Here is a 27,277-nt window from a genome sequence, read left to right on the forward strand (position 1 = left end):
GGGCCTTGGGCAGCTGCCTCCTTCCTCATACTCACTGGGCAGCTAACAAGAACCCTGCGCTCCCAAGGAAGGGAGCTGTAACACCAGCAATGCCTTCCAGTCACAAATTTACAATCTCACACTTCACTTTTTTTTGGACAAAATCTCAGTGCTTTTAAACATGTCATCACTCTGTGCCCCCCACACCATGCCTCACACTTCCCGGGTATGAGGGCCAGTCCTTCAGGTAGAGGCGCTGGGGGCTGTGCCCACTGTGGTGAGGAAGGCAGAGTGCCCCCAGGCTTGCAGCCTGGCTGGGCTGAAGCTTTCTCTGCTGCACCAGTGTGTTGGTGAGGTGAACAAATGGGCAAGGGAGAGCCCGCTCCCACAGGAAGGTTCCTGGAGTGAGGAATGACATGAGGCTGTCACACCCATGGAGAGGCAGAGCCGTGGTGGGGCTTCCACAACATGATATCACAACTTAGAAAGAGCCACAGCTCCCTGGAGATTGATGGGTCTCAGGAGGAGGGGAAACAGGCCCAGAGAGAAAGTGATTTGCCTATGTCTCAACTCCTTCCTGCTTACCCCTCACCCAGCCATGCACCAGGAGCTCCCCAGGATGACAAGGCATGCTCACCTGAGTAGCCTTTCTAGAGAGGCAGGAGCTGAATGGTGTCTTGCTCCAGAACCATTGTAGGAGTGCATTTTATGCCCCCTTACTTTGCCTTTCAGCACTGTCCAGAGACAGGTCACTGAGGATAGGTTCTCAGAGCCCACAAATGAGGGCACTGGGCCTGAAAGCAGGTCCTCCATGTTCAGATACTGATAGGAAGCTGTATTGTGCCCTGCTGACCCAGTCTCTGGGCCCCTCACAGGGTGGCCTGGACAGCCCACAGGGCTTTCAGTGTCATCTAAAGGCTGCCAACATTGTGTGGGCATCCAGTGCAGCCTAGTGGGACTCAAGGACCATGCTCTCCTCCCCTGTGTGGCTGCTGACCGGGAGAGCCCCTGGCCCACGAGGCTTGTAAAGATTCTCCTTGATGCCACATCCCCATCTTGTGTCTGCTAATTTATCTGTTTTAATTTTGATTTTGGGGTCTCTGACAGGATTTGCTTCAAAAGTGGCTCCATCTCCTCTCCTTTCTGCTTCTATCCACTCCAGGCCTTCCCATCCCCTGGAGCTTCCTTCTTCCAGTCTCCCCTATACAGAGGCTCTGAGAAAGGGGTCGCCAGAGTATATATCAGCAGTGGCTATGACCTTAGCCTCTACATTATCTTCCATTTAAGGATCGAGAGACAGAGATCTCAAAGCTTGAGCTCCTAGGCCCGGCTCTGAGCTGGCCAAGTAGCCTCAGTCCCAGACCCACAGCGCCTCCAACCCTGCCCCTTGCTTCCTGAGCGGTCAGATTTCTCCAAGGGCGCGGACATCGCCTGCTGTCCGGCTCCCTTTCCTCCAAACACCCCGGGGAGCGGACAGGCTCAATTCAGCTAGGGCTGACACCGGGTCTCCAGCAGCACCAATCCCCGGGCCCGCTCCAGCCCACCCTGCCACCACCGCTGCCCCGAGTTCTCCCTACAGATCCCCCGACGACCCCACCCCCTGTTCCCACCCCACCCGAAGCCCGGCGTCCACCCAGTACTCGCCCCTCCTGAGTCTAGTCCCGGGGCCCCCCACGCTTCCCTCCGCTCCGCCTCCACGGTCGCCGGAGAGCGCGTTCCCTCTCTCGGCCCTCTGCGCGCTCCCGCCCCTCCCGCCGGTCCCCGAGGTCCTACCGCCCCTCGCAAGCCTCCCCTCCCCAAGCGCCGGGCGCGCCCCGAAGCTCGAGGGGCCAGCAGGCGGTGCAGCGGACTGACGGGCTCGGGTTTCGCTCCGCCCCCGGCGCCGGCGTGACCCCTCCCCGGGCGGGGCGGGCCGGACCCAGCTGGCGGCCCCGCCCCCGGCCTGGTGCTCCGGGCGCTATAAGAGGGCGGCGGCCGCGGGGCACCCTGCGCGGGGCCAGGAGCGCGATGGTCAGCCGCCGTGGCGCGGCAAGATGCTGGATGGGCCCCTGTTGGCGCGCTGGCTGGCCGTGGCCTTCGCGCTGACGCTGCTGCTAGCTGCGCTGCGTCCCTCGGCCGCTTACTTCGGGTAGGTGCCCGGCGGCCCGGCGGGCGGGCCGGCCGGCAGGCAGGCCCGGGGCGGGGGCGGGGGCGGAGGCGGGGGCGACCAGGTGCGCGGGGCTTGGCTGGAGGGGGCTGCAGGGTTGCCTGGAGCTGTTTGTTTGCGGCGCGCGCGTCGTTGGGTCCGCGAGTCCGTGTCCCCGATGCGCGGCGACAGGGGCCCGCGTACCTGACGGGCTGGCGTGAGGCTGCTGTCCTCTGTGACTCTGGAGTCGTAGCGGCGGCCACAGCTGAGCGCTGGGCTCCCTGGAGCTCGGGAACCAAGATGTGGTCCCGGCTTCCTTAGGCCGCCGAGTTCTTGCCAAACGGCTGGAACCTCCCAGCCCCTGCCCACCCACCCCCCTTGCAGCTTACCCCTCCTTTCTCCCCTCGAGAAGTTAATTTAACAACAACAAAAAAATACGTACAAAATCCAGATGTTCCTTGCACTGAGCCCCAAAGGAAAAAAAATAACTCCGAGCCGGAGGAATTTATTTTTCTTGCGCTTTGCTTCTGAGGCTCGCTCGGCCCCGACTGGCGGGAGCGCGTCTGTGGGACCCGACCCGAGCGCAGGGCCCAGCGGGACCGTGAAGCCGTCGAGCGCCGTCTTGGGGGTCGTTGCTCCGTGCGCTTCTCCGCAGCAGTAGTGTGAGTGGTTTCCGAGCGTCCCTCTCCGCCGTTCCTTCCTGCCCTTCCTCGATCCTCCATCTCAGATCTGGGATATCCAACCCAGCGACCTTTGGGGACTCTCGCTGCAATACACATATGGGTACTTAAGTTTGGGGTGGCACTGATAGGGCAATTTTCTGGCTCTTCTCAGCCTCCCCACTTCCCACTTCACGCCGACCTTCAAGTCACAGCTTACTCTTTGGTCCTGGTCCCTCTCTGAGGTACCCTTCGGCCCAGCGCGGGCCGAAGCCCGCCGCCCTTCACCCTTCACCTGTATCCTAGCCCCTGGCCCCCCGGGCTGGCCGGCAGCAGCCTGGCCGGCAGAGGGCCCTGTTGGTCCAGAAATGTGGCGCCGCCAGGGCGGAGAGAGGCCAACTGGGCAAGAAGCCCTGCAGGTGTATCCTGTTCTCAAAGAAAATAAAATATTTTCATGGGAAACTTTTCCTTTGTGTTTTTCTACTCCCCCCGCCCCCAACCTTTTCTTCTTCTGTTCCTTTCTCCTGGGTTATCTTCCGGGGTCAGCTCTGTGTCTTACCTGGAGTTCCCACCCTAAGACCCTCTCCTGGATGCCTGTGGGTCTGGCTCTGCCTGGGGCCCCGGCTGTGTGGAGGCTGGCACGCCCCTGCACGCCATCTGTGCAGCCTTCACCTCACCCATGAGGGCAGAGGGAGGGTCGGAGGATGGCCGTCTGGCCACAGGTCCACGGGTGAGTCATACCCGCCTGTCAGCCAGCTGTGCCTTCTTGCTGTCCTGGCCCAACCACAGGTCTGTTTCCCAGACTCCAGACACACCCCAGGGTTTGTCTGCTGGGCTTGTCTGCTCCAGCTGCGCTTTCCCTAGAGTCTCTGCTGCTGTCCTACCCCTCCTGGAGATGATCAGTTCAGGGGGAGGTTGGGGTCTTGACTCCCAGCTGCTCCCCCACCCCACTCCCACAGGCAGCATCCCTGTTTCCCTGATTTCCCTGTACTCTGCATCTCTGGCAAAGTCTTTGAGCTGTTAGTGTGTGTTTTTTAGCTCCCTCTCAGTGAAAAGTCCTGGTGGGCACGTGGCATCTGGTGAAAGCTTGGCACCCCATGGCTCCTCCAGCCAGCTGACTTGGCCCTGCTTCTTGGTCTCAAAGGCCTCCCATCAAGTGAGGCTCCTGTGGAGCATAGGAGGCAGATGTGCTGCCCTGGTAACAGCTAGTTCTGCTGGAGGCACTTGCCAGCCCTGACACCAGGCAAGAGAGCCAGGACTCTATTTGGTGGACTTGGAGGGTAAGGGCAGCAGGCCCAGCACCAGCCGGATAGGCAGAAGAGGGAAGGGACCAGGTACTGAATGGATCCACACACAGCGCACACCTCAGGACAATGTCAAGACAGAATTGATTCCTGAGGTGGGGTCAGGAGTGAGAGGAGAGAGGTCAACACATTATGCTACTGTGTATTGAGGCCCTGCCTCTCTGGTCCACAGTGACCTGCTATACCCAGGTCTAGGGTCCTTTCTCATGGCCCAGCAAAGGGGCAGAAACTACAGGGAGAGGGAGGAGGAGATGGCCCAAGGGAGGCAGGATTCGGCTGGATTCAGGGGGCCTCTCTGTGTGGTGCACAGGGCAGAGGGAGCAGGAGGGAAGGACCTGATCCAGGCCCTCTTATCCCTTCCCCCTCTCCGAAATCTCTGCCTGGCACCGAGGCTCACAGTCAGGGCAGCTCCAGTTACAGCTCAGAAACCCAGAGAGGCTGGCCTGGGGGAGGGTCACGTGGGTGGTGGGAGTCCTCCCTGCCCCCTCCTTGAGGCTGCAACCCAACCCATGAGCTGCTGCCCTGCTCCTGCTGCCCTCCTCTGGCCACTAGGCGGGACCTTCCAGGCTGCCCACTGGCACTTCTCTCTTCCCCATGGGCCTGACTCTTTTTTTCTGGAATGATTAGCAGGTGGCATTTCCACCTGGTTCTCTTGGGACTGCAGAGATGCCTGTCCTAGGAGGCCTAGACCCCTTGGCTGGATGCCATCTTGGAAGGAGGGGGGAGCCTGGCTCCCAGTAGGAGAGCTACCCTGGGTCTCTTGGTGATTTGGGGATACACACTCATGGACTTGGCTGGGCTGAAAGTTTTGGGTGGGTGGGTGGGGGGCTCGCCAGCATCTGGCCTCTTTCCTGGCCTTATCTTTGGGTTTGTGCTGAAACCTGTTCAGGAAGGGATTCCCCAGACCCCAGGGCAAGGGCCCTGCCACTTTCTGAGTGGGGAGCCATGAGCTGGGTCTGGGACTTGTTGGGAACCATGCCTGGCTCCCAGGCACCTTACTTCCATTTTCTTAGAGATCAGGTACATGCTTAGGTAGCCCCCAACAGAGGCCTCCAGGGAGGTTGCTAGACCTGCATCACAGGAGTGCCCCAGGTGCACCAAGACTTGTGGCTTCTAATGTGGTTATTCTTCAAAAGAAGTAGGAAGGGGTGTCATGAACCCTGACCCCCACTCCACATTCTGCAGGAAGCATTTATAGGGTGGCTTGGGAGAGTGGAGCCCTGGTGTGAGGTCTGCAGGCTGATCCTACCTCTCTGCTTGGAGGCCTGCATGGAGGAGGCAGTACCAGGTATGGCACCAGGGGCTCCCCCAGCCAGGCATTGGCATGTGAGGGATACTTGGAGCAGGTCTGAAAGGCAGCTAAGGTGCTTTGGACTACTATGAATGGGGTTGGGGGGGGGGGCAAGTGGATATGAGGCTCTTTTTGTTATTGAAATGTAACTTATGTCCTGTAAAGTCACCCTATTATACCAGATAGTTCAGTGGTTTTTAGTTCATCCACAAGACTATGCAGCCAGCACCCTATCTAATTCCAGAATATTTTCATCATTCCAGAAACCTCATATCCCACTGCCCCACCCCAGCCCCTGGCAACCACTAATCCACTTTCTGTTTCTGGATTTGCCTGTTCTGGATGTTTCATAGAAATGGAATCATACAATATGTGGCCTTTTGTGTCTGGCTTATTTCACAGCACATATCATTTTCAGTATTCATCCATGCTACAGTGTGTGTCAGTACTTTGTTCCTTTTTGTGACTGAAAATATTCAGTTGAATGGACACATGTAGTTTTTCTTATCCATTCAGTTGATATTGGGGCTGTTCCCAGCTTTTGGCTATTGTGGGTAATGCTGCTGTGACCATTAGTATACACGTTTTTTTTTTTTTTTTTTTTTTTTTTTTTTTGTGGGCGTATGTTTTTAATTCTTCTGTGGAATTATTGGGTCATATGATAATTCTACATTTAATATTTTGAGGAACCACCAAACTGTTTTCCATAGTGGGGGCACCATTTTACATTCCCACCTGCAGTGCACAAAGGCTCCATCCAATTTCCCCACATCCTCATCAGTGATTGTTATTCCCTGGTTTTATAATTTTTAATTATTTTTATTCTCACCATTCTGGTGGGTGTGACCGCTTTCTTGCTGTGGTTTTTATTTGCACATCCCTGGTGACTGGTGAGGTAACATCTTTTCATGAACTTTTTGGGCATCTGTGTGTCTTTGGAGAAATATCTATTCCATTCCTTTGCCCAATTTTTGGTTGAGTTTCTCTTTTTGTTGTTGAGTCATAAGAGTTCTTTATATATTCAGGATCTTTCTTGGTCTGAGGAGAACCTGGTTTCTTGACATGTGACAGCACACTCTCTTGCCCCTGCACATGGAGGCTGCCTCCACAGGTCTTCATTGGTTGGCCCCCATATTCCTGACTGTGTGGGGAGACAGGATACAGGTGATTAGTTACTAGAGTCTTATCTGGGGCCCTTGTGGGGGCCCTGGCTGAGGAGGCTGCCCTGGCACTGCTTTAAAGTGGCATTCTGGAGAGGCTGCTGTCATGGGGACTGTGTATGTAGGGTCAGGGAGGTGAGGGCTCCCTCTTGCTTCCCTGTGCACCCAGCCTGGGGCCCAACTCGGAAGTCCATGTGACCACATGCCTGCTGGCTGTTCAGAGGAGGGAGGGGTGCCTAGCTGGTCCCTGGAGGGAACAGGGAGGGCAGTTTCTTGGGGCCAGGGGAGCAAACTTGGTATAGAATGAAGAGGCTATGTGATGAGCCTGTGAGGGGGCAAGGAGTAAGATAGGGTGCTGTCCAGAAAATGGGACGGGCACAGAGGGGCTGTATGTGGGGCTAGGAGCTGAGGCGCACCTGTGGATGACCAGGGAGAGACTCGCAGTAAGGAAGAGACAACCTGGCTGGGGACCAGAGGTGGTGGTACCTGGAGCTGAGCAGGCAGGAGTTTAGATGATAGCCAGGAAAGTGCTATCTACAGAGACCTACCTCAGGACAGCTGTGCCTGGATCCAGAGTTTGGGAGAGAAACCATGGAGAGCAGAGTGTTCTGGGGATGTGTGTGTAAGGAGGGAGTGGTTTTGCATCAGCTCGGGGAGAGTGGTACCCAGGTGAAGAACCTTATCATCATATATCTAGGGCAGCCAAGGGGCCACAGGGAGACTGTCAAGGCCCCTTGGATGTGGCCCTGTGGGTGAAATCTCCAAATGTTAGGCAAAGGGGATGCAGGTTTGGGGTGGCTGCTGGCTGTGGGTCACTCAGGTCAAGGGAGGATGGGGGGTAGTGTATGGAGGGGACTGGTTTCCAGCCTTCAAAGGTGGAAACCAGTATCCATGGCCCAGGGCCCCTGAGGCCATCAAAGGGACTGAGGTCTCCCAGGTGGGTCCAGGGCAGGAGTGGGGAGGCAAGTGGGCATACTGAGCAGATCCTTTGAGGGGGACAGGCCACTTACTACATCTCTGGTCTCCATTGTCTGTTCCTTCTAACTTCTCTCTCTCAGCCAGTCTGCTCTGGGAGGCCCCAGCATGCTCTTGTCCCCTCCTATAGTCCCTGGGGGGCTCTTCCCTGGCCCCCAGTACAGAGACCAGATAGAGGCAGGTGGGAGCATGGGACTAGGATGGGGCTCTGGGCTGGGGCCTCCTGATGGGTGGAGCTGTGTTCAGGCTTTGCACTGGAGCCCGAGGTGAGGAGGAAGCCATGGCCACCTGGCTTCTTCAGCTGTGTGAGCAGACGTCCTGCCACAGCCGGTGGCCATCTGGATTGGGAGGAGGGGTTGGACAGCTGGCATAATCTTGCTCCTGTCCTTGCCACTGTGGCCCGGGACCTGACTCCAGTGCTATGGGCACCAGCAGGACCCTGCCCCGACTCCAGAATGGCCCCAGTCAAGGGCCCACCAGCTGCCCACCAAGGGGCTTCTCAATGTGTAGGTAGATTTTCTTCTGGGAAAGAATCTGTGCACATGATCCCTCCTCGTGGGCTGTGGGCCCTGGACTCGGGAGGAGTGATGAGCTGATAAGGGCCTGGCTTGGATCACCTGGTCACAGGAAAATGACACCTGTCAGGGTCCAGCACTCAGCTCCCTTAATCCTGGCCTGGGGGCACTAGCTCCCTTTGTGTATTGTCCTTGCAGGTGGTGGGTATCCCTGTGGTACCTACCCCTCTCACTGGGCTGTGAGGGTGGAGGGGTTTAGGAGGAGACACAGTTGTCTGGGAAGTGGGCAAGTCCAAGCCCCACTTGGAGGAAAGCCTCTGGCATGTGGGGGTAGAGCTGCCAACTCCAGGTTGGCCTCAGCTGTCAACTCTTCTAGGAAGCCAGAGGACAGCCCAGTAGCATCGTTCTTTACTGTAGCCAGAGCTCACCTCTGAAGAGCCCAGGAGGGTTTCTCATGGGGTCTCCTCTAAACTGTGCTTGACTGGAGGCCTATGGGGTCCTTTCCCCCTGGTTCTGGGCCCAGGAGCCCAGAGTAGGGTTTGAGGCACTCATTCACCAGGCAAGCCAGCCCCCTACTACCACTGGATCTGACCTTTGCCTGCTGTACCCATACCTGCTGACCTTGGGTGCATGGATGGTGGGCGAGGTGCAGCAGACCACCAACCTGGACATACAGAAGCTGAGTTTCCGGTGGCATGGGTGGTGTACTAAGGGGTTGAGTGCTACCTGGAGTCCCTAGAGTGCAGGTGTGAAGTGAGGGCTTGGGGCTCCGCTGGATGAGGGTGGGGCAGGGTGGCTGGTTGTACTGAAGACCTGATGGCCTGGGCTGGGCAATGACCAGCTCATTTTCCCGAGAGGCTAATCATTAAAGGATGTCTGTGGGTTGGGCCAATCCGGTTGGCAGGTGGCTGTGCTGGGACCGCCACAGAAGGGAAGCCCCTGACCTGGGTGGCACGCGGCCGCCAGGCTCTGTGACCTGAGGATGAGCCCCAGTCCTCCCCTGCCCCTCCCAGTGGTTCTCTGCTGGCCTGGTGCCTCTGGCCACAGGAGGAAGCTTGGCCGCCCAGCTGGCAGGCCCTGCACCTCGAGACCAGCAGCCGGACGGGGGAATGGAAAAAGGCAAGCCTCAAGCTGCGTTTGTTTTTCTTAGCGATACCTGAGGTAGATGCGGCCAGGGAAGTGGTCTGGCCTGTGTGGAGAGGCTGCCAGGGGCTCCCAGATCAGAGCATGTCAGAGCTGCTTCCTCTGGGTCCCAGCCACCCTGTCTGTGCCCTATACCTGGTAGGCCAACTACAGGAAGGAAGCCAGTCATCAGCTGAGATGGGGTACCCTTGGGGCTCTCTGAGTGTCTGCCTGGTGTCCTACCTGTCTCCATGTGACATCCCTGTGGTTCTGTAGCCATCTATAAGGCCTGGGGTATGGTGACTGGAACACAGGTGGCCTGTGGAGGTGTGTTGACCGGGACACAGAGGCTGCCTGGCCACTCTGGTTCCTTTATGAAGCCAACACTGCTCATCATTTCCTCTCAGCCATCAGTGAAGCCAGTCCCCCACCCCTTCCACTCTGGGCTCCAGCATCCTGCTCCTAAAAGGGGCCAGTCAACTAGAGGTCCTCAGGGTCTGTAGGTCCTGTGGGTCCTGTTTGCTCTGGGGGCCACCAAGGGTGGACAGGGACATTTCTCTTAGGCAGTGCTGTGGGTCCTGTCCTGGTGTCCTAGAGTTTGTTGAGTCATATGACTGCCAGCTGACCTCCAGGGTGGCTGGACCTGGGTGAGAAGCTCCCCTTGGGTGGCCAGTCAGTGATGGAACTGAGAACTGACTGAGAACTCTTTGTGCCTTAGAATATTGGGACCCTGTGGGGTGGGGAAGCTGGGGTTCAGTGGCTCTCCCAGCCATTGGAGGTGACAACTATTATAGACATGAGGTCCCCATCCCAGTGTGAACGGCCTGTCCACATGTGGCTGCCCTTCTGTCCATGGCCTCCTGTCCTGGCCTCCTTGGCATGTTGGGCACTGGGTGACAGTAGAGCCCTTGGAAGCCCCCAGACCCTGTCAGTATCTCTGCCCATTTTACCTTGTCTTTGCTGCCCATGTGCTGGGTGGGAGGCCGCAGGCCGCAGGAGAATGGAGGGTTAATCTTAGAACCAGTGTCTCAGCGCTGGAATTTGTTTTGAATTTGATTCACACAGAAATTAAATGCCGTCTGGTGGGGCTGAGGTTTCCTTGGCAGGGCACTGTGGCTTCTGGAACTCCAGCCTCTTCCCCTCCGCCCAACTCAGGGTCTTGGCTCTCCCCCACACATGGGAGCTGAGTTTTTGGGCAGGGTGGCCCTTGGGATGGCCTGGTCAGTTGGCAGGAGGAAGGGCTGTCAAAATCTGTAGTGTGCCCCCCCCCCCCCAAGTAGGAAGTAGCAAGAGGAGAGGGGCTACTGGGTAGAGTGAGCTGAGCCTTGTTGAGTTATTCATGGGTGGGACCCTGAGGACAAGGACAAGGACATCTGTGGTCTCGGCCTGGGCCACACTTGCACCCTCAACCCCCATCTAGCAGTGTCCATCTGCCATCTGGCTTCCCTTGGGGGCAAGTGTGATGGTATGTGACCAGCTGAGCACTCAGAGGGGCATCCCTTGTCCCCAAGCATGTGGGCATGACAGCCTCAGGCCTGGCCTTCAGAGAGGGACAGGTGTCCCCAGACTTGACTCTGTCTATCCTAGGTTCTTTCTCACTCTTGGTGGGGTGGAGTCTCTGCAGAGCTGCGCAGGTGGGACCTAATGCAGGATGATCTTGTCTTAAGATCCTTGTCTTGATCATATCTGCAAACACACTTATTCCAAAGAAGGTCACATTCTGAGGTTCTGGATGGTCATGAATGTGGGTCCCTTTATCGTTTGCTTCAAATTATTTCCGCAAATAATTTCTATGAGGAAATGCAACTGAAGCCCTGCTGAAATGATGGTATCAAATCAGTCAATGTGCAGTACAAAACAAGGAATGAGATACACAGATTGACCTAGCAAATCTGGAAAAACCGAGTAGAACTGGGAAAAAAAATTTAAGTAATGGACTAATTTGAAAGCAGATTAGAAACTGCTGAAGAGAATTAGCAAACTGGAAGATGGGTCAGGAGAAATTACTGGAGTGTAGCCAGGGCAGGAGACACGTGGAAAACAGAGAGGGTGTGATACTTGAGTACAGAGTAGGTCCTGCATCTTCATAAAGTCCCAGAGGTGGGGACAGGGTGGTGTCTCTGGTAGAATGGCCAAGGATTTTCTGAAACCACTGGGAGCAATCAAGAAGACCTAAGAGGCACAGTGTCTTTCCAGAAACATGAAGATTCGAGCTGGAATATAATGACTTGGAAGCACAAAACTCGGAGTGTAAGAGAATTGTAAAGCAGTCTGAGGAAGCAAAATGCATGTTACCCTTCTGAGGGTCCTCAAGCTGGCAACTCCCTGGAGACACAGCAGGGCAGTCCACTTGGTGTGTGAAAGAAAGTAACTGTCCAGAATGAGGCGAGATAAAGACATTTTCTGTATCAAGAGTTGCTCTGAAGGAGATGTGGATGTGCAGCTCAGGCCTGGGAATGCTCTGCTGTACTCCAGACATGTGAAGAAATGAAGCAAGGAGACAGTCATGTGAAGAGACAGGGAACACTGAACAACCTCTTGTCAGGTTGATCGCTAAAGGGTAAAGGGTTTCATTTTGAGGTGACGAACATATCCTGAAATTGACTGTTTGCCTATATCCGTGAATATCTTACAAAACACTGAATTGTGTACTTTAAACTCTATGGTAGTGAATTATATCTCAATAAAGCTGTTAAAAAAAACCCAAAACCCGAAAACAAAAACAGAAAGGCAGACAAGAAATTGGACCAGAAAGGAAATCTTTCCACCAAGAAAAGATCAGCCTGCATGGCTTCATGGCAAATTCTACCAAATAGTTAAGAAGACACCGTTCTAATCTGACACAACTCTTCCAGGAAATTTTACAAAGAACACTCACTAAGGCACCTAAACTCAGCAGGAAGAACACAGAGAAGAAAATTACAAACAGATGCAAAAGGCCCAGACTAAGCACCACCAAGATCTATCATTCCAGGATCACTTGGTGTCCAATGTGGGAATTCCCTACTTAGCAGATCAAAGGAGAAAAGTCACATATCAAAAGGTGCAGGGATGACATTGGATGAAGTTCAACATCCATTTATGGTTTTATTTATTTATTTACTGTTGAAAGTATTACAGATGTCTCTGTTTTTTCCCCATTGATTTCCTCCCTTCCCACTTCCACCCCGCTCCTGCTTTCCCCAACCTAACGGCCATGTTGATTGGTTGTGTATATATGCATATAAGTTCTTTGGTTCTTCTTTATCTCTTCCCATCCCTCCTATGCCCCATCCCTCTGAGGTTTATTAGTCTGTTCCCTACTTCCATGACTTTGGATCTCTTTTGGTCGACAGCTTATTTTGTTCATTATGTTCCATAAATAAGTGAGATCATGTGGTACTTGTCTTTCTCTGACTGGCTTATTTCTCTCAACATAATACTCTCCAGGTCCCTCCATGTTGTCTCAAAGGATAAGAGATCTTTCTTTCTTACAGCTGCATAGTATTCCATTGTGTAAATGTACCACAGCTTTTTTATTCACTCATCTACTGATGGACACTTGGGCTGTTTCCAGATCTTAGCAACTGTAAATAGTATTGCTATGAACATAGGGGTACTGATTGGTGTTTCAGGCTTCTTGGGATATATTCCTAGGAGTGGGCTCACTGGGTCAAATGGCAGTTCCATTTTTAAATTTGTTTTCCATAGTGGCTGCACCAGTCTGCATTCTCACCAGCAGTGAGTCCCCTTTTCTCTACATCCTTGCCAAAACTTGTTTGAAGATCCATTTATAATTTTTAAAAGGCTCTTAGCAAACTAAAAGCAGAGGTAACTTCTTTAACCTGATACTTCATACTTAATTGAAATGGTGAAATCTTCTCTTTAAGACCAGGAGTAGACAGGGACACCTGCTGCTATCCTTGTCTGAATGGTGGTGATTCCAGCTGTCTTAAAAGACCCTCAAGTGAGCCTCTTACATAGTGAGCATGTTCTGGCTCTGCGGGCACACTTTCCCAGCCTTTAGGGCACCCTAAACTCCCATGTGAGTCTGTGCATGTAGAGGGGCTATGACAAGGTAGAGGATCCTCACTTCCTAGTGTTGATGCACAGCAAGATGGGGAGCTTTTGGAGGATATGTAGGGGACTTGTATTCATGATATTAGAATTGTGGTGGGTTTTTAAAACAAGGTAGAACATACACAGGAGAAGGCTGAAAATTGAGGTGTAATAAAATTAAGAACTTCTGTTTATGGAAAGACACTGAAGAGAATGGAAAGGTAGCCATCCCCTGGGAAGCCGGGAAAACTCCCACCCTTCCTGCAGGACGTTTCTGCCTGACGTGGTTGCTATGGGGATTTGACAGTGGTTCCCGCTGACCTCTGCAGGGGGGGACTCAGGAGTTCCAGAACACAAGGCTGCCCTTTTTGTTCCTCCCTTCCTTCCTTCCTCCCTTCCTTCCTTCCTACCTCTCTCTTTCTCTCTTTCTCTCTTTCTCTCTCTCTCTCTCTCTCTTTCTTTCTTTATTTCTTTCTTTCTTTCTTTCTTTCTTTCTTTCTTTCTTCAGTATTAAAGCTTTCGACTTTACATTTAGATCTATGATCCATATTGAATTAATATATTAATATTTGTATATAGTAGAAAGTATGGATCAAAGTTATTTATTTATTTATCTGCATAAAGCTATCTAAATGCTCCAGTACCATTTGTTGAAAAGATTATTCTTTCTGCACCAAGTTGCCTTTGCAACTTTATTAACAAAATCTGTTTTCCATATATGTGTGGGCCTATTTCTGGAGCTTTGTATTTTGTTCCTTTGATTTGTTTGTCTGTGTTGACACCAATACCGTACTTTCTTGGTTACTGAGTGTTATAATGAAACTTGAAATCAAGTAGTGTTAGCCTTCCAACTTCATTCTTTTTTTTTTAAAGTTGCTTTAGCTATTCAATTTTTGTTTATTTTTTTATCCCCTACTGTGGCAGTCATCAGTTTGTTCTCAATATTATGGGTCTGTTTCTGTTTTTTTTTTTTTAATTTAATTTTTTTCTTTATTGATTTTAGAGAGAGAGTATGGGAAAGGGAAAGATAAAAACATCGATGAGAGAGAACATTGATTGGCTGCTTCCTGCATGCCCCCCACTGGGGATTTGGCCCACAACCTGGGCATATGCCCTGACCAGGAATTGAACCAGTGACCTCTTGGTCCATGGGTCTATGCTCAACCACTGAGCCAAACTGGCTGGGTGGCAGTTTCATTTTTAATCTTTTGAGGAACCCCCATACTATTTTCCACAGGGGCTGCACTAATTTATAATCCCACCAACAGTGCACCAGGATTCCCTTTTTCTACATCCTTGCCAACACTTGTTGTTTATTGATTTATTGTTGATAGGCATTCTGACAGGTGTGAGGTGATATTTCATTGTGGTTTTATTTTGCATTTCCCTGATGATTAGTGATGTTGAGCATCTTTTCATATATGTCTGTTGGTCATCTGTATGTCCTCTTTGGAGAAATGTCTGTTCAGGTCCTCTGCCCATTTTAAAAATCAGTTGGTTTCTGTGTGTGTGTTTGTATGTTGAGTTGTATGAGTTCTTTATATATTTTGGATTTTAGCCCCTTATTGGATGTATCATTTGGAAATATCCTCTTCCATTCAGTGGGTTGTCTTTTCATTTTGTTAATGATTTCCTTTACTGTACAAAAACTTTTTAGTTTGATGTAATTCCATTTTTTTATTTTTTATTTTGTTTCCTTTGCTCAAGGAGATATATGAACATATTGCTAAGAGCGATGTCAGAGAGTTTACTGCCTGTATTTTCCTCAAGGAATTTTATAGGTTCAATTCTAACATTTAGGTCTTTAACCCATTTTGAGTTTATTTTTGTATATGGTGTTAGAAAGTGGTCCAATTTCATCTTATTTATTTATTTTTTTGCGTGTGTCTGTCTAGTTTTCCCCACACCATTTATTGAAGAGACTGTCTTTACCCCATTGTGTATTCTTGCCTCCTTTGTCATAGATTAATTGACCGTATGGGATGAGTTAATTTCTGGCCTTTCTATTCTGTTCCATTGGTCTATGTGTCTGACTTTATGCCAATACTATGCTGTTTTGATTACCACAGTCTTATAGTATAGTTTGATACCAGGTAGTGTGATATCTCCAACTATGTTCGTTCTCAGGATTGCTATGCTATTCAGGATGTTTGGTGGTTCCATTAAAATTTTAGGATTATTTGTTCTAGTTCTGAGAAGAATGCCATTGGTATTTTAATAGCAATTGCATTGAATCTGTAGATTGCTTTGGGTAATATGGACATTTTAACAATTTAATTCTCCCAACCCATGAGCAAGATATACCTTTGTATTTATTTATGTCTTCAATTTTTTTCTTTATTGTCTTACAGTTTTCAGAGTACAGATCTTTCACCTCTTCATTAAATTTATTCCTAGGTATTTTATACTTTTTGATGCAATTATAAGTGGGATTGTTTTCTTAATTTGTCTTTCTGATAGTTCATTATTGGTGTATAAAAATGCAACCGATTTCTGTGTATTGATTCTGTATCCTGAAACTTTACTAATTTATCAATTCTAATAGTTTTTTGTTGGGAGTCTCTATTGTTATCTATATATATTATCATGTCATTCAAATAATGAGTTTTACTTCTTCCTTTCTGATTTGGATGCCTTTTATTTCTTTTTCTTGTCTTTTTCTTGCTGTAGTGAGGACTTTCAATACTGGGTTGAATAAAAGTGATGAAAGTGGGCATCCCTATTCCTGACCTTAAGGAAGACACTTTTAGCTTTTCACTGTTGAGTATGATGTTAGCCGTGGGTTTGTCCTATATGGCCTTTATTAAGTTGAAGTATGTTCCTTTTATGCCCACTTTGTTGAGAGTTTTTTTTTTTTATCATAATAGGATGTTCAGTTTTGTCAAATGCTTTTTCTGCATCTATTGAAATAATGGGTTTTATCTTTTATTAATGTGATGTGTTGTATTAATTGATTTATGGATGTCAAACCACCTTTGCATCCCTGGTGTAAATCCCACTTAGTCACAGTGTATAATCCTTTTACTGTGCTGTTGAATCCAGTTTGCTGATATATTGTTGAGAATTTTTGCATCTATGTTCATCAAGGATATTGGCCTGTAATTCTCATTTTTTGGTAATGTCTTTATCTGGTTTTGGTATCAGGGTAATGCTGGCTTCATAAAATGAGTTTGAAAGTGTTTCCTTCCACTTTAATTTTAAAAAATAGTTTAAGAAGGATACATATTAATTTTTCTTTAACTATTTGGCTGTTTCTTGTGTTCCACACTTCCCTGGACATATTGTATCTTATGAAAATGTTAAAGATTGAGGGGAAATACTTGAATGTGGTAAAGTGCATCTAGATCTTGCTGTCATTTCTTCCTGGGACGTGGGCTTAGCACTGTGAGAGGTAGCCAGCCAGATGAAGCAGGGTTGGAGGGGTTCTGCTGCCTGTCAAGGGGCAGCCTGCCTAGAATCACTGCCTCCTCCATGGGCTGCCTGTGCAGGTGTGTGAGCTCATCTGTACCAAGCTAGATGTTTGCTTGGTGTGTGTGTGTGTGTGTGTGTGTGTGTGTGTGTGTGTGAGGCAGTTGTGTTGAGCAGCTGAGCAAGCTAGGTAGGGGCCTATTCCGTGCGAGGAGACCTGGGCTGCTTTCTAGGCTGAGGCAGGTCAAGTGGGCAAAGGCTCCTTGCCTAGAATAGTGTGCAGGACTTAGAGCCTGTATTGGGGAGTGAGTGGGGTGGGGGGGCTTACCTGTACCACCTGCTGTTTGCTAAATGCTCTTGTTTTGGGTAGGTCACACATGCACAGCACAATGTGTGGGAAGCTCATAGGCTGCAGGTAGAGGAATGTTTCCTCTGCCCCAGGCCACCTGTGTTCTTGGTTGCCCAGGTGCCCGCAAACATACATGCAGCATTGAGGCAAGCAGGCCAAATATGCCATGGAGGGATGGATATCAGTTATTCAGTCAGTCTCCATTTTTTGTATAGTAGCCCCATAATTTATGGTCAGTTTTCTTTATGCAGTTCCAGTTACCTGAGGTCAGAAAATATTAAATGGAAAATTTCACAAATAAACAATTCATAAATTTTAAATTGTGCGATGTTCTAAGTAGCATGATGAAATTGTACACTGTCTGCTCTGTTCTACCCAGGACATAACTTGTCCTCTTGTCCAACATTTACATGCTGTAGACATTCCCCATCTGTTAGTCACTGAGTACTTGTCTTGGTGATTAGATTGGTTATCAGAGAGAGACCATGTTCATACAACATTTATTATAGCATATTGTTATAATTGTTCTATTTTATTATTAGTTGTTAATCTCTTCCTGTGTCTAATTTATAACTTAAACATTATCATAGGTGTATATGTATAGGAAAAAACAGTATACAAAGGGTTTAGTACAATCCACAGTTTTAGACATCCACTGGGGGCCTTGGAACATATTCCTGCAAATGAGGAGGGGACTACTATATAACAAACAGTGCTTCCAGTATTTTTGTATGACAGCATTGCACTGGATAATGTGTGAGTGATACATGCATGTACGTTTTAAGATAATATACCTATAACCTGTACTTGTAGAAACAGAATTGGTGGGTAAATTTTTATAGATATGTCAGTCCAGAATTTCAGCCATGGAGGGACATCTCTTTCTCCTTGTCCTTGAGAATAATCTTATCAGACACCAATTTGTGCTTATCTGATGAGTGAAAAATAACATATCAACATAGTTTTATTTTGTATTACTTTGATTGGGGTGGAGCCTTTTATAAGTTTTAACAGCAGCTATATTTCCTACCTTTGAATTGTATGTTCATATCCTGTGTTCTCTGCAATTGATTCCTTTTATTTTTGACCTTTAGGAAAATACATACACATCCATGTGCACATGCACACATACGCATGCACAAGCAGACAGACAAAGGAAGTTGGCCCTTGGTCTGGGATTGGAATTGCAACATTTTCCCAGACTCTTTTCTATTGTCTTTTAAAACTCTATGTGCTACTTTTTCACTGTGTAGAGATTCTTGTATTTTTAGAGTCAAATTTATTAATTATTCAAGGTCTTCTGGATTCTGATTCACTCTGAGAAAAGCCCCCTGATTCTAGAAGTGTTATATAAACCTCTTGTCTTTCCTCCAGCACTGCTGTTGTTACTCTCTGTGTTTAGGTTTCTGTCCTAGATCCTTGGCCACTATCACTAGGACCTCTTCCACTGAACCGAGGCCAGCCCTCCTCCCCACATCCCAAACATCATCTTCCCACTTCTCTTGCTACCTGACACCTTCACATGGGTCTCTCCTCTGCACCCCAGGCCATGAGCCCCTAGGCAGGCCACACACTAAACACGCCCTGACAGTTTAGGGTGTTTGGGGCAGGGGCCATCTGATTGCTGGTGTTGGATTGTTGGATTTGTCTTGGGAGTAGAACAATGTGGCAATAGCAGGGTTCCAGCCGCACACCAGCTCCAGGGTTGGGGCAACCCTGCCCTCAACCTGCGTAGTGTGGATATAGTTGGCCCTAGGTATCAGGGCACCCTTGTTCTCAGCCCCCATAGGCAATGTAGATGAAGAGGCCCTGTCTTCAGGCTCCGTGGACTGGGAGGCAGCATGGCCCCAGGTATGGGTGGACACCTGCCCTTGGCCCCCATGTACAATGTGGACTGGGTACAACCTTGGGTAGGGGACTCCTGCCCTCTTCTCCCATGTGCAATGCAGATGGGAGGCAGCGTGACCCTTGATGTGGGGGGATTCCTGTCCTCTCCTTACCTGGAAGGCCCTGGGTATGTTGGGACCCTTTCCCCTCACCACCATGTGCAGTGTGGAAAGGGAAGCAGGTTGGCCCCTGGTGCAGTGGGACCCTTGCGCTCAGCCTCCCTGGAATGGGAGACATCATGGCCCACTGTCCTTTCCTTCTCCTTGTTCATTCCCACAACTGCCCTTTCTAGGCTGGCTCCAGGTTCCCTCACGTCGGCCCACCTTCTGTGGGTACTCTACTCTTGGATGCTGGAATGTTTTGGCATTGCCTGGATCTTGGTTAATCTCACGCAGGTTGGAGGCTGCAGGGTTTCTGCTGCCTGGCACCCGTTCTGGGCACAGCTGTTGACATTCCTGTCTGGGGACAAGTCTTCACTGTGTGAGCTGCCTTTGTATGGGGTGCATGGCTTTTCCATCCTCCAGCTTGGGATCTGCAGGGCCCAGTCTGTTCCCCGTCTGCCTCAGCAGCTGTCTTTGGGCAGGAGGCCTGGAAGTCCAAGAAGCCACCCATGGCAGTCCCTGTTGTGTCCCTTTGCCCTTATGCATGAAACCCTAACCCCTGCAGCAGCACTGGGGATAAGACACTGGCTGGCATGCTTGCCTCCTCCCTCATCTGCCACTTCTCTAGCACAGAATCCCAGCTCAGAACTCAGAGGTACCTTCTACTCGAAGGCTTTGCTTTCTCTCTGTCTGTACCATTGGGTCATCCACTCTGGTCCCCTCCTGTGCCTCAGGGACCTTTGGGGTTCTCTCCCAGCCCATGCCCATGTTGGCCTCCCACTGTGCACAGGGTGGGGAAGTAAAGCGGGTTCCTGGCTCAGAGCATCACTTAGAGGAGAGCTGGCCCTGCAGTGAAGTTTGCAAGGGGACTGGAGCTGGTGGGGACATGGCCAGGGCTCTGCCCTGGTGCCATGCTGGCTCTGAGCATGTAGAGAGCAGGGCCCAGGGCTGGGCTGGGTCTTCTCACTGAACCAGAGTATGGAAGAGGTGGAGTGTGGGGGCACATTTTTGGTCTGGGGCCTGGAGCCTGTCAGTTTGACCTCACCCTATGGGGTGCCTTGCTCTCTCCTGCCTGCCACTCCTCTCTGCACTCTGGAGCCTTCTGCCCTGGTGTCCCTGCAGTGTTGCCTGGCTCCCTGCTGGGTCTCCTGCCTTCAGGTAGCTGACTGGAATGAGTGAGGCAGGCCCTGTCCCTTCAGAGTCTGGGGGTCCCTCTGGACCCTCAGCAATGTAGATGCCCCCACCCCAGGCAAGGCCCAGAGAGGCCATGCCGGGATGTGTGTGGTGTCCAAGAGGGAGCAGAGAGCAGGGAGGCTTTGAAAACAGTACCTAGGTTGTCCCAGAGGAATATCACTATGGGGTTCTGCTACAGGGTGGGGTTCTAGGAGGGCCTAGCACATCCCTTCTCCTACAGAAAGCTGTGGCTCTTAGAATCATTATGGTAGCCACTATGTCCCTGAGTGGCCTTTTGAGAGGCAGCAGGAGAGAGGATGGGGCATGGTGAGGGGACTATGTTTCCCATGAGTGGGCTGGGGTGGGAGGCTTGTTTCCAAATATGCTTGAATGGGGGCTCTGAACCATGCCCCTGTCCAGGTAGGCATCTCTCCCTCCTAAGGGCTCACGGTCTGGTTGTGGCTAGGCTCAGACATGTTGCCTATCTAGGGACACTGAGGCCATAGTGGACAGAAGGCCAGGCCTGTCAGTCCCTGGATGGAGCAGGTTGGGGTGTATGCAGCAGGCCAGAGAGCAGGCTATAGACCTGTGGGCCAGGGCCTTAGGTGGAGCTACAGGAGAAATGGGGGCCGATTTCCCAGTGACACCTTTGTCCCAGGCTGGAAGGTCTTCTCTGGTACAGATGTTTAGGGAGATGTATCGGGACCTGAGGGCCATGTGTACAGGCTGCTGGAGGGCCAGGAATGTGCTATGACCCTCCCAAGGGTCCATCCCAGCTGGGGACGGCAGAGGTGGGCATCCAGGAGCAGGGCTTACCTGTCCATTTGGGTAAGCAGGCAAGAGAGTGGGTATGGTCTTTGTGCCTTCTCCAGTCCTGGTTTCCTGAGTCTTCTTCAGGGTGTGGAGATTGTCCTTTTTCTGGGGCAGTGCTCACCCTGGTCTCTCTGTACACAGGCTGACCGGCAGTGAGCCCTTGACCATCCTCCCGCTGACCCTGGAGCCCGAGGCAGCCGTACAGGCACACTACAAGGCCTGCGACCGGCTGAAGCTGGAGCGGAAGCAGCGGCGCATGTGCCGCCGGGACCCGGGCGTGGCAGAGACACTGGTGGAGGCGGTCAGCATGAGTGCCCTCGAGTGCCAGTACCAGTTCCGCTTTGAGCGCTGGAACTGCACCCTAGAGGGCCGCTACCGGTCCAGCCTGCTTAAGCGAGGTGTGGTGCACTGGAGGCAGGGCAGCCAAGCCTAGGTTAAGGGAAAGGAGCTGGGGGCATAGGAAGAGATCCTGGAGCAACTGCTTTGCTCCCACTCTCCTGCTGCTGCCCCTCATAACTCCCCTGTCCCCGCCCTCCTGCCCCCACCCCTCCTGCCCTGTCCCAATAGAGGCCTGAACTGTTGTTGGCAGGACTAGGTGCCTTTGGCAGCTTTGACAGGGCCCCAAGCGGCTCTGATGGCTTTTTCCACATGCCTGTGGCCAAGGCTTAGTATCAGCAGAGATGGCAGGGGTCCAGCTGACACTCAGAGCACAGAGCCTCATCTCTTCTATCTCTTTCTGCTGCTGGGGACTCTCGTCGGAGCCTCTCCATGGCCTCGTTTAAAAACTGGGGCCCTGAGGCCCAGGCAGGGCTCCCCTAGGGCTCTAGGCGATTCTGGTGGGTGGGAGACTTGGATGGATGGGGTCTCCGATTGCCAGGCAAAACCAAGACCATAGTACCTCTGGATTCTTCCTCACTGCCCTCCTCCCTCCATGCACATAGGAGAGCCTCCTACCCCCAGGGACACAGTCACTCCCACTCCCCCCAAATTGATCACAGGAAAGTTCTAGCAGTCTAGGATTTGGGGCTTCATCTGGAATGCTGTGGTTTGGCTACACAAGGTAACGGGGCTGCTGCTGATACCACCACTGATCCGCCCTGCTGCTCCCCCAGGCTTCAAGGAGACTGCCTTCCTCTATGCCATCTCCTCGGCTGGCCTGACGCACGCACTGGCCAAGGCCTGCAGTGCAGGCCGCATGGAGCGCTGTACCTGTGATGAGGCCCCTGACCTGGAGAACCGTGAGGCCTGGCAGTGGGGTGGCTGTGGAGACAACCTCAAGTACAGCAGCAAGTTTGTCAAGGAGTTTTTGGGCCGACGGTCGAGCAAGGACCTGCGTGCCCGTGTGGACTTCCACAACAACCTCGTGGGTGTGAAGGCAAGCGGGGTGGGGTGGGGCGTAGGGTGGGAGAGGGGTGCCATGGGGTGGTGGTGGTGGTGAGGGGGGCAGGCAAGACTCAGAGAGGGCTGGGAGGCTGGGAGGAGGTGGAATCCGCTGTCTCTGTGCTTTAGTTCTAGATATATGGTACCCGTCATGGTCTTCCAGTCATCCTGCTTATATAAGTCTTATTACCTGCAGATAGTTGGAGATGTTAGTTGTCATGGAGGGTGCCCATGGTCTCCAGTGGAGAGTGTCCTGTGACCTCCCCTGGAGGGTACATGTGGCCTCCTGTGGTAACTCATGGAGAGGTGGAGCTGGAAGGCCTACTTTTTGCTGGTTAGGGAGGAGCCAGGTGGGTCTGGGCCCATCTATGTCTGACCTTGGGTGGTCAAGGCACCAGGAGGGTCTCTATGATAGGTGCCATCTATCCAGGAGGATGACAAATGGAGAGCCCTGCCTGCCAGGGCTGAGGGGCAGGTGGTCCTGTTACCAGGAACCTAGGTGAAGGCAGTCTGGGAACTGTGCAGGCCAGGGGTCCCAGGGAAGGGCTGGGGTTTAGATGGTCCAAGTATGTGTTGGGGGGTGCTTCTGCCTCAGGCATCTCCTCTGTGGCCAGGACTATCTTCTGAGACAGCTCAGCTCAGAAGACTCAGGAAAAAGAATATCTTGGCATTTTGGCTGGGCCCTTCTATGGGGTGCTAGCTGCAAGTATGGCTGGGCCTGAGGGGACCTGGCTTCTGCTGCCACTCACCTTCTCTGCATTCCCTCAGCTCTTGGGTCCACAACACCGGATAGGCATCAGGTCCTTACCTTAGTCCTTACTATGGGTGGAGCACCCAGCAACTTGGTCCACCAAATGCCCCCCCAGGCTCAACTATTACCTTAGGGACTGGCAGGGGACTACCAGGAATGTGGAGCCCCAACCTGGGGGGATGTAATTAGAGCCAGCCTACTCTAAGCCTGTTTATTGACTAGCTGGAGTTCTGAGTCATAGATGAAAACTCCTTTCCTTCAGTCTTCTGGGGAGGGTATGAGGAGATGAAATCCCCCAGGCAAGGCCCTTTCTTTTCCTTCATACTTGCTTTTTGTAAGCTATAAATGAAAAGTCAGAATATGAAAACTGCTCCATTGCTCAGCAGAGTATCATGAAATGTGACTCTTCTGTTGAGTGGCCATGGAGCAGCTATGTTTCTTAATCCCCTTAGGTGGCCCTCCCTGGGAGCTCATGCCTAGCTTGGGCCACTGGGGAGGGCTTCCCTGCCCTTCCTCTTACATACCTCCCGGTACCCCTGTGTGGGCAGTCTTGCAGGAGGCTTAATGGAGCAGCTGGCTTGACTTCCTGACATTGTAGGTGACACCCAAGTCCTAGAAGGGGAAGGGCCCAGTCTGGGTCTCAGGCAGCTTCCCAGAGCCTGAGCAGAGCTTGGTGCTGAACCACACCTCCTCTTGCTCTGGCCAGCTACTTTTCACCTTTGGGTTGGTTGGGTGGCACCTATATGTGCAGTAGCACTAGATCCTGATGCTCAGGCAGGGACGTGGTTAGCTCAGTTATAGACTCCCAGTGGCCAGTCCTGCCCACTGGGTGTGCAACTGTCCATAATGTAGACTAGGTCCTGGTTGACAGGGTGCTGACGGTAGGTCTGGAAGGTGGCCTGCCCTGCCCTTGTAGGAGGAGTCCTAGACATAGGGAAGAACATCTTTGTGGGAAGGAAGTGTCTCCACAAAGCCATAGGTGCTGTGGTGGTCTCTCTGGAGGCCATGCTGGTCCAAGGACTGGCCATAGGACTTCTGTCCTAGGCAGTTTATGGCTTCAAAGCAGTGGGATGGGTTTGTAAGCCAGAGAGCCTGGGTGATAGGTAGTGGTGGCTCTCTGGGCCATGCCTGGGTTTGGGGGCCATGGAGTTTGGCCCTAGGGTGGGTGCTGGTTTCAGCCCCTCTGGGATCATCTGTGAGGTCTGGTCTCTATTCTACCAGGCGTGGCCTCATGCTCCCTTCCCTCCCTCCCTCTCTCCAGGTAATCAAGGCTGGGGTGGAGACCACGTGCAAGTGCCACGGTGTGTCAGGCTCCTGTACCGTGCGGACATGCTGGCGGCAGCTGGCACCCTTCCATGAGGTGGGCAAGCGCTTGAAGTACAAGTATGAGACGGCGCTCAAAGTGGGCAGTACCACCAATGAGGCTGCCGGTGAGGCAGGCGCCATTTCACCGCCAAGGGGCCGGGCCTCGGGCATAGGTGGTGATCCACTGCCCCACACACCAGAGCTTGTGCACCTGGATGACTCGCCCAGTTTCTGTCTGGCTGGCCGCTTCTCCCCAGGCACTGCTGGCCGCAGATGCCACCGTGAGAAGAACTGTGAGAGCATCTGCTGCGGTCGAGGCCACAACACACAGAGCCGGGTGGTGACACGGCCCTGCCAGTGCCAGGTGCGCTGGTGCTGCTATGTGGAGTGCAGGCAGTGTACGCAGCGGGAGGAGGTATACACTTGCAAGGGCTAGCGCCAGGTAGCCAGGCTGTTGAAGAGGTGCAGGCAGCGTGTACAGCTGAGGCATCTACATTTGCAGACTGAGCCCCAGGCTGGGTGCCCCCAGCACATTTGGGCATGAGGCGGGGGCAGGAGTCCAGCCTGTTCTGACCTCCGCATACCCTCTGCTTGTCCCTCCCCGGAACCTGACAGCATTGCACTGATGCTTTCCAGACTGTGTCTGTCCCTAAGAGTCCAGTTCCTGTGTCACAGCGCCCCTCACCACTTGGGCTTCCTCTGAGGAGCATGGGTCACCTTTGTGACCACACAGGCCCTCTGTGGCTTCCTGTGGGCTGTCCTCCACCAGCTCTGGTTAGAGTCAAACCACTAGGAGAGGGACAGCCAACTACCCAGGTGTGGTGGGGGGACACTGCTGCTCCCCTCTGACATCAAGCACTTCTATTTGGAGTGATATCAGTGACTTTTAAGTTATTTTAATTTAACTAATATATAATAATTATTTTCTTTGTCCCCACTATGTCCTAAGCTGTGGCTCTTCCAGACCGGAGAAGCGCCTTCTTCTCTCCTTGCCCCCTCCCCAGACTTCTTTCCCTGATCTGCTTTGTGTTTGAAACCACTAAGTCAAGAGAGACATTGCTGTCGTTGTTCTAAAGAATTAAAGCGAGCTGTGTCTGGCCACGTCCCCTCAGGGCTTCTGGAAGTCAGGTCCAGTCTGCTGCCCCCAGGGAAGCCATTCTGGGAAGGGCACCTGTGGGTACACAGCCCTGCACTCCAGCCCCCAAGTGCAGATTCTGGGGCCTGGGATGGCAAGGCTGGCCTGCCCTCCCCAAGGGGTATGTGTGGGCAGAGGGGCAGGGCCAGCCCCTTGGAGCGTTTATTTCACTAGGAAGGCACAGCTTGCTCTTTGTCACTGTGTGGGAAGCAGGGTGGGGATAGATGTGATGGAGTGTGTCTGGGACTAGGATTTGGCAACTGGAAGGATGTGTTCCTTGGCCATGCTGTTGTCTTTGCTGGAAGGGGAAAAAGATGGCCTACACTGACCTGGTTTGGTTTTAGTGTGTGTACATGTGTGCATGTGTACTTGAGCATGCATGTATAGCATGTGCATGTATGAGTTGCATGTGTGTGAGCACATGTGATGTATATGCGTGCATGGGTACACATGCCTGCTTGTGTGAGAGCACATGCCTACATGTGTAGTATGTGTGCATGTGTGTGCACGAGTGTGTGAACATATGCATCTGTTCATGGGTGTGTGTACATGGATGCATGTATCTCAGCATATGCCTGTGTTATGTACATGTGTTACGTGTGCATATGTGTGGAAGCATGGGTGATGAGCGTGCATACATGCATATATGTGAGCGTGCATACATGCATATATGTGAGCATGTGCCCATGAATGTCTGTTGGTGTGTTTTGTGGGTGGCTGGGCTGTGGCTTCATTCACCCTGTACCCTTAGTTACTGTGGGTCTTTCCTTTCCACATTGACGTGAATGGCAGCCTTGGCTCTGGAGCTTCTGCCCTGGGCCTGTCCTGCTTGGCTGGGTGGCTGTGCTCCAAGGGTGCAGGTAGTGTGGAAGCAGGAACTACTGAGCTAGGGCATTCCTCGGAGTCCCAGGGGGCTCCAGGAACCCCAGGGAACTGTGTTTCTAAAAGAAAACCTATTTATGTTGATGTGGGTCTCTCTGTCCCTGTTTTATGGTGTAAATAGTAAAATTTATTCTCCTGTGGTTCAGAGAACACTCAGTGAATAACTGCTGTGGAGGCCCATCCTGGAAGGGAGCCAAAGGCTCTTTAGTGGCAGGAGATGTGGACCTGCCCCTTGGTCTCTGCAGGCCTGGTTGGACAGGGGGTGAATTAAGGGGCATCCTGGTCATCCCCATGCATCCTTACCTGCTGGGGCCCAGAGCAGGTAGAGTGGCATGTTCCCATGACAAGACTGTAGCCAGTCACTACTGGGTCTGGAAAGGTGGCAAGTCAGAGGAAGGATATGTTCTTTTCTAATTACCACATTTAGCTATTTTTGTCATAAATATTAAGAAAAGTATTTTTTAAAACAAGGCAGACTGAAAATGTCTGCTGGCTGGTTTGTTTATATATAAATATATATCAGAATGTCTTGCTAAGCAAAGAAGCAACTCCCGCTGATGGAGCCCCTCCTAAATGTGCTTCTCTTTCATGTGGCAGAGGATCTCTGAAGAAAATGTGTCTGTAGTGGGGCCAGATCCCCATGTTCAGCCTCTCTAGGGGTCCTGGGGATAGCAGCCATGCTGAGGGCCAGGCGGGTCCCGGCCACCTGCTCCCCACCAGCCCCTCAGACTTGGCTTCTGGGCTTGGTTCAGCCAGGTCCAGAAGTCGGGAGGAGAGGAACATTCACACACGACACCTATCCTCCTTATGTTCAACCTCTCCTGCCAGCCTACCCACTTCTCTACCTCATCTGTATAGCGAGTAGGTGTGTACTCGAGTGACTAGGAGAATGTATTTATTTAACAGCTTTGTGTAACACAATCAG

At 51.8% G+C, this 27,277-nt stretch overlaps 1 protein-coding gene across 1 annotated transcript; it reads left to right on the forward strand.

The window, feature by feature from the left end:
* The first annotated feature begins 1,932 nt into the window (after positions 1-1,932).
* Positions 1,933-26,730, forward strand: WNT9A (Wnt family member 9A). Its single transcript, XM_036241899.1, has 4 exons — positions 1,933-2,107; positions 21,041-21,297; positions 22,012-22,274; positions 24,292-26,730. Exons 1-4 carry the CDS (start codon positions 2,013-2,015, stop codon positions 24,769-24,771), a joined length of 1,095 nt encoding a protein of 364 aa, XP_036097792.1. The 5' UTR covers positions 1,933-2,012; the 3' UTR covers positions 24,772-26,730.
* The last annotated feature ends 547 nt before the right edge of the window (positions 26,731-27,277 follow it).

Source organism: Molossus molossus, unplaced genomic scaffold (genome assembly GCF_014108415.1).
Source record: "Molossus molossus isolate mMolMol1 unplaced genomic scaffold, mMolMol1.p scaffold_m16_p_4, whole genome shotgun sequence".
Taxonomy (NCBI): Eukaryota; Metazoa; Chordata; class Mammalia; order Chiroptera; family Molossidae; genus Molossus; species Molossus molossus.

What these genes read in the sequence shown, in the direction of transcription:
- WNT9A (XM_036241899.1), top strand. Translation starts at nt 2,013, where the DNA reads ATGCTGGATGGGCCCCTGTTGGCGCGCTGGCTGGCCGTGGCCTTCGCG. An exon ending in CCCTCGGCCGCTTACTTCGG is followed by an intron (nt 2,108 to 21,040) that starts GTAGGTGCCCGG and finishes CTCTGTACACAG; the next exon opens with GCTGACCGGCAGTGAGCCCT. An exon ending in GTCCAGCCTGCTTAAGCGAG is followed by an intron (nt 21,298 to 22,011) that starts GTGTGGTGCACT and finishes CTGCTCCCCCAG; the next exon opens with GCTTCAAGGAGACTGCCTTC.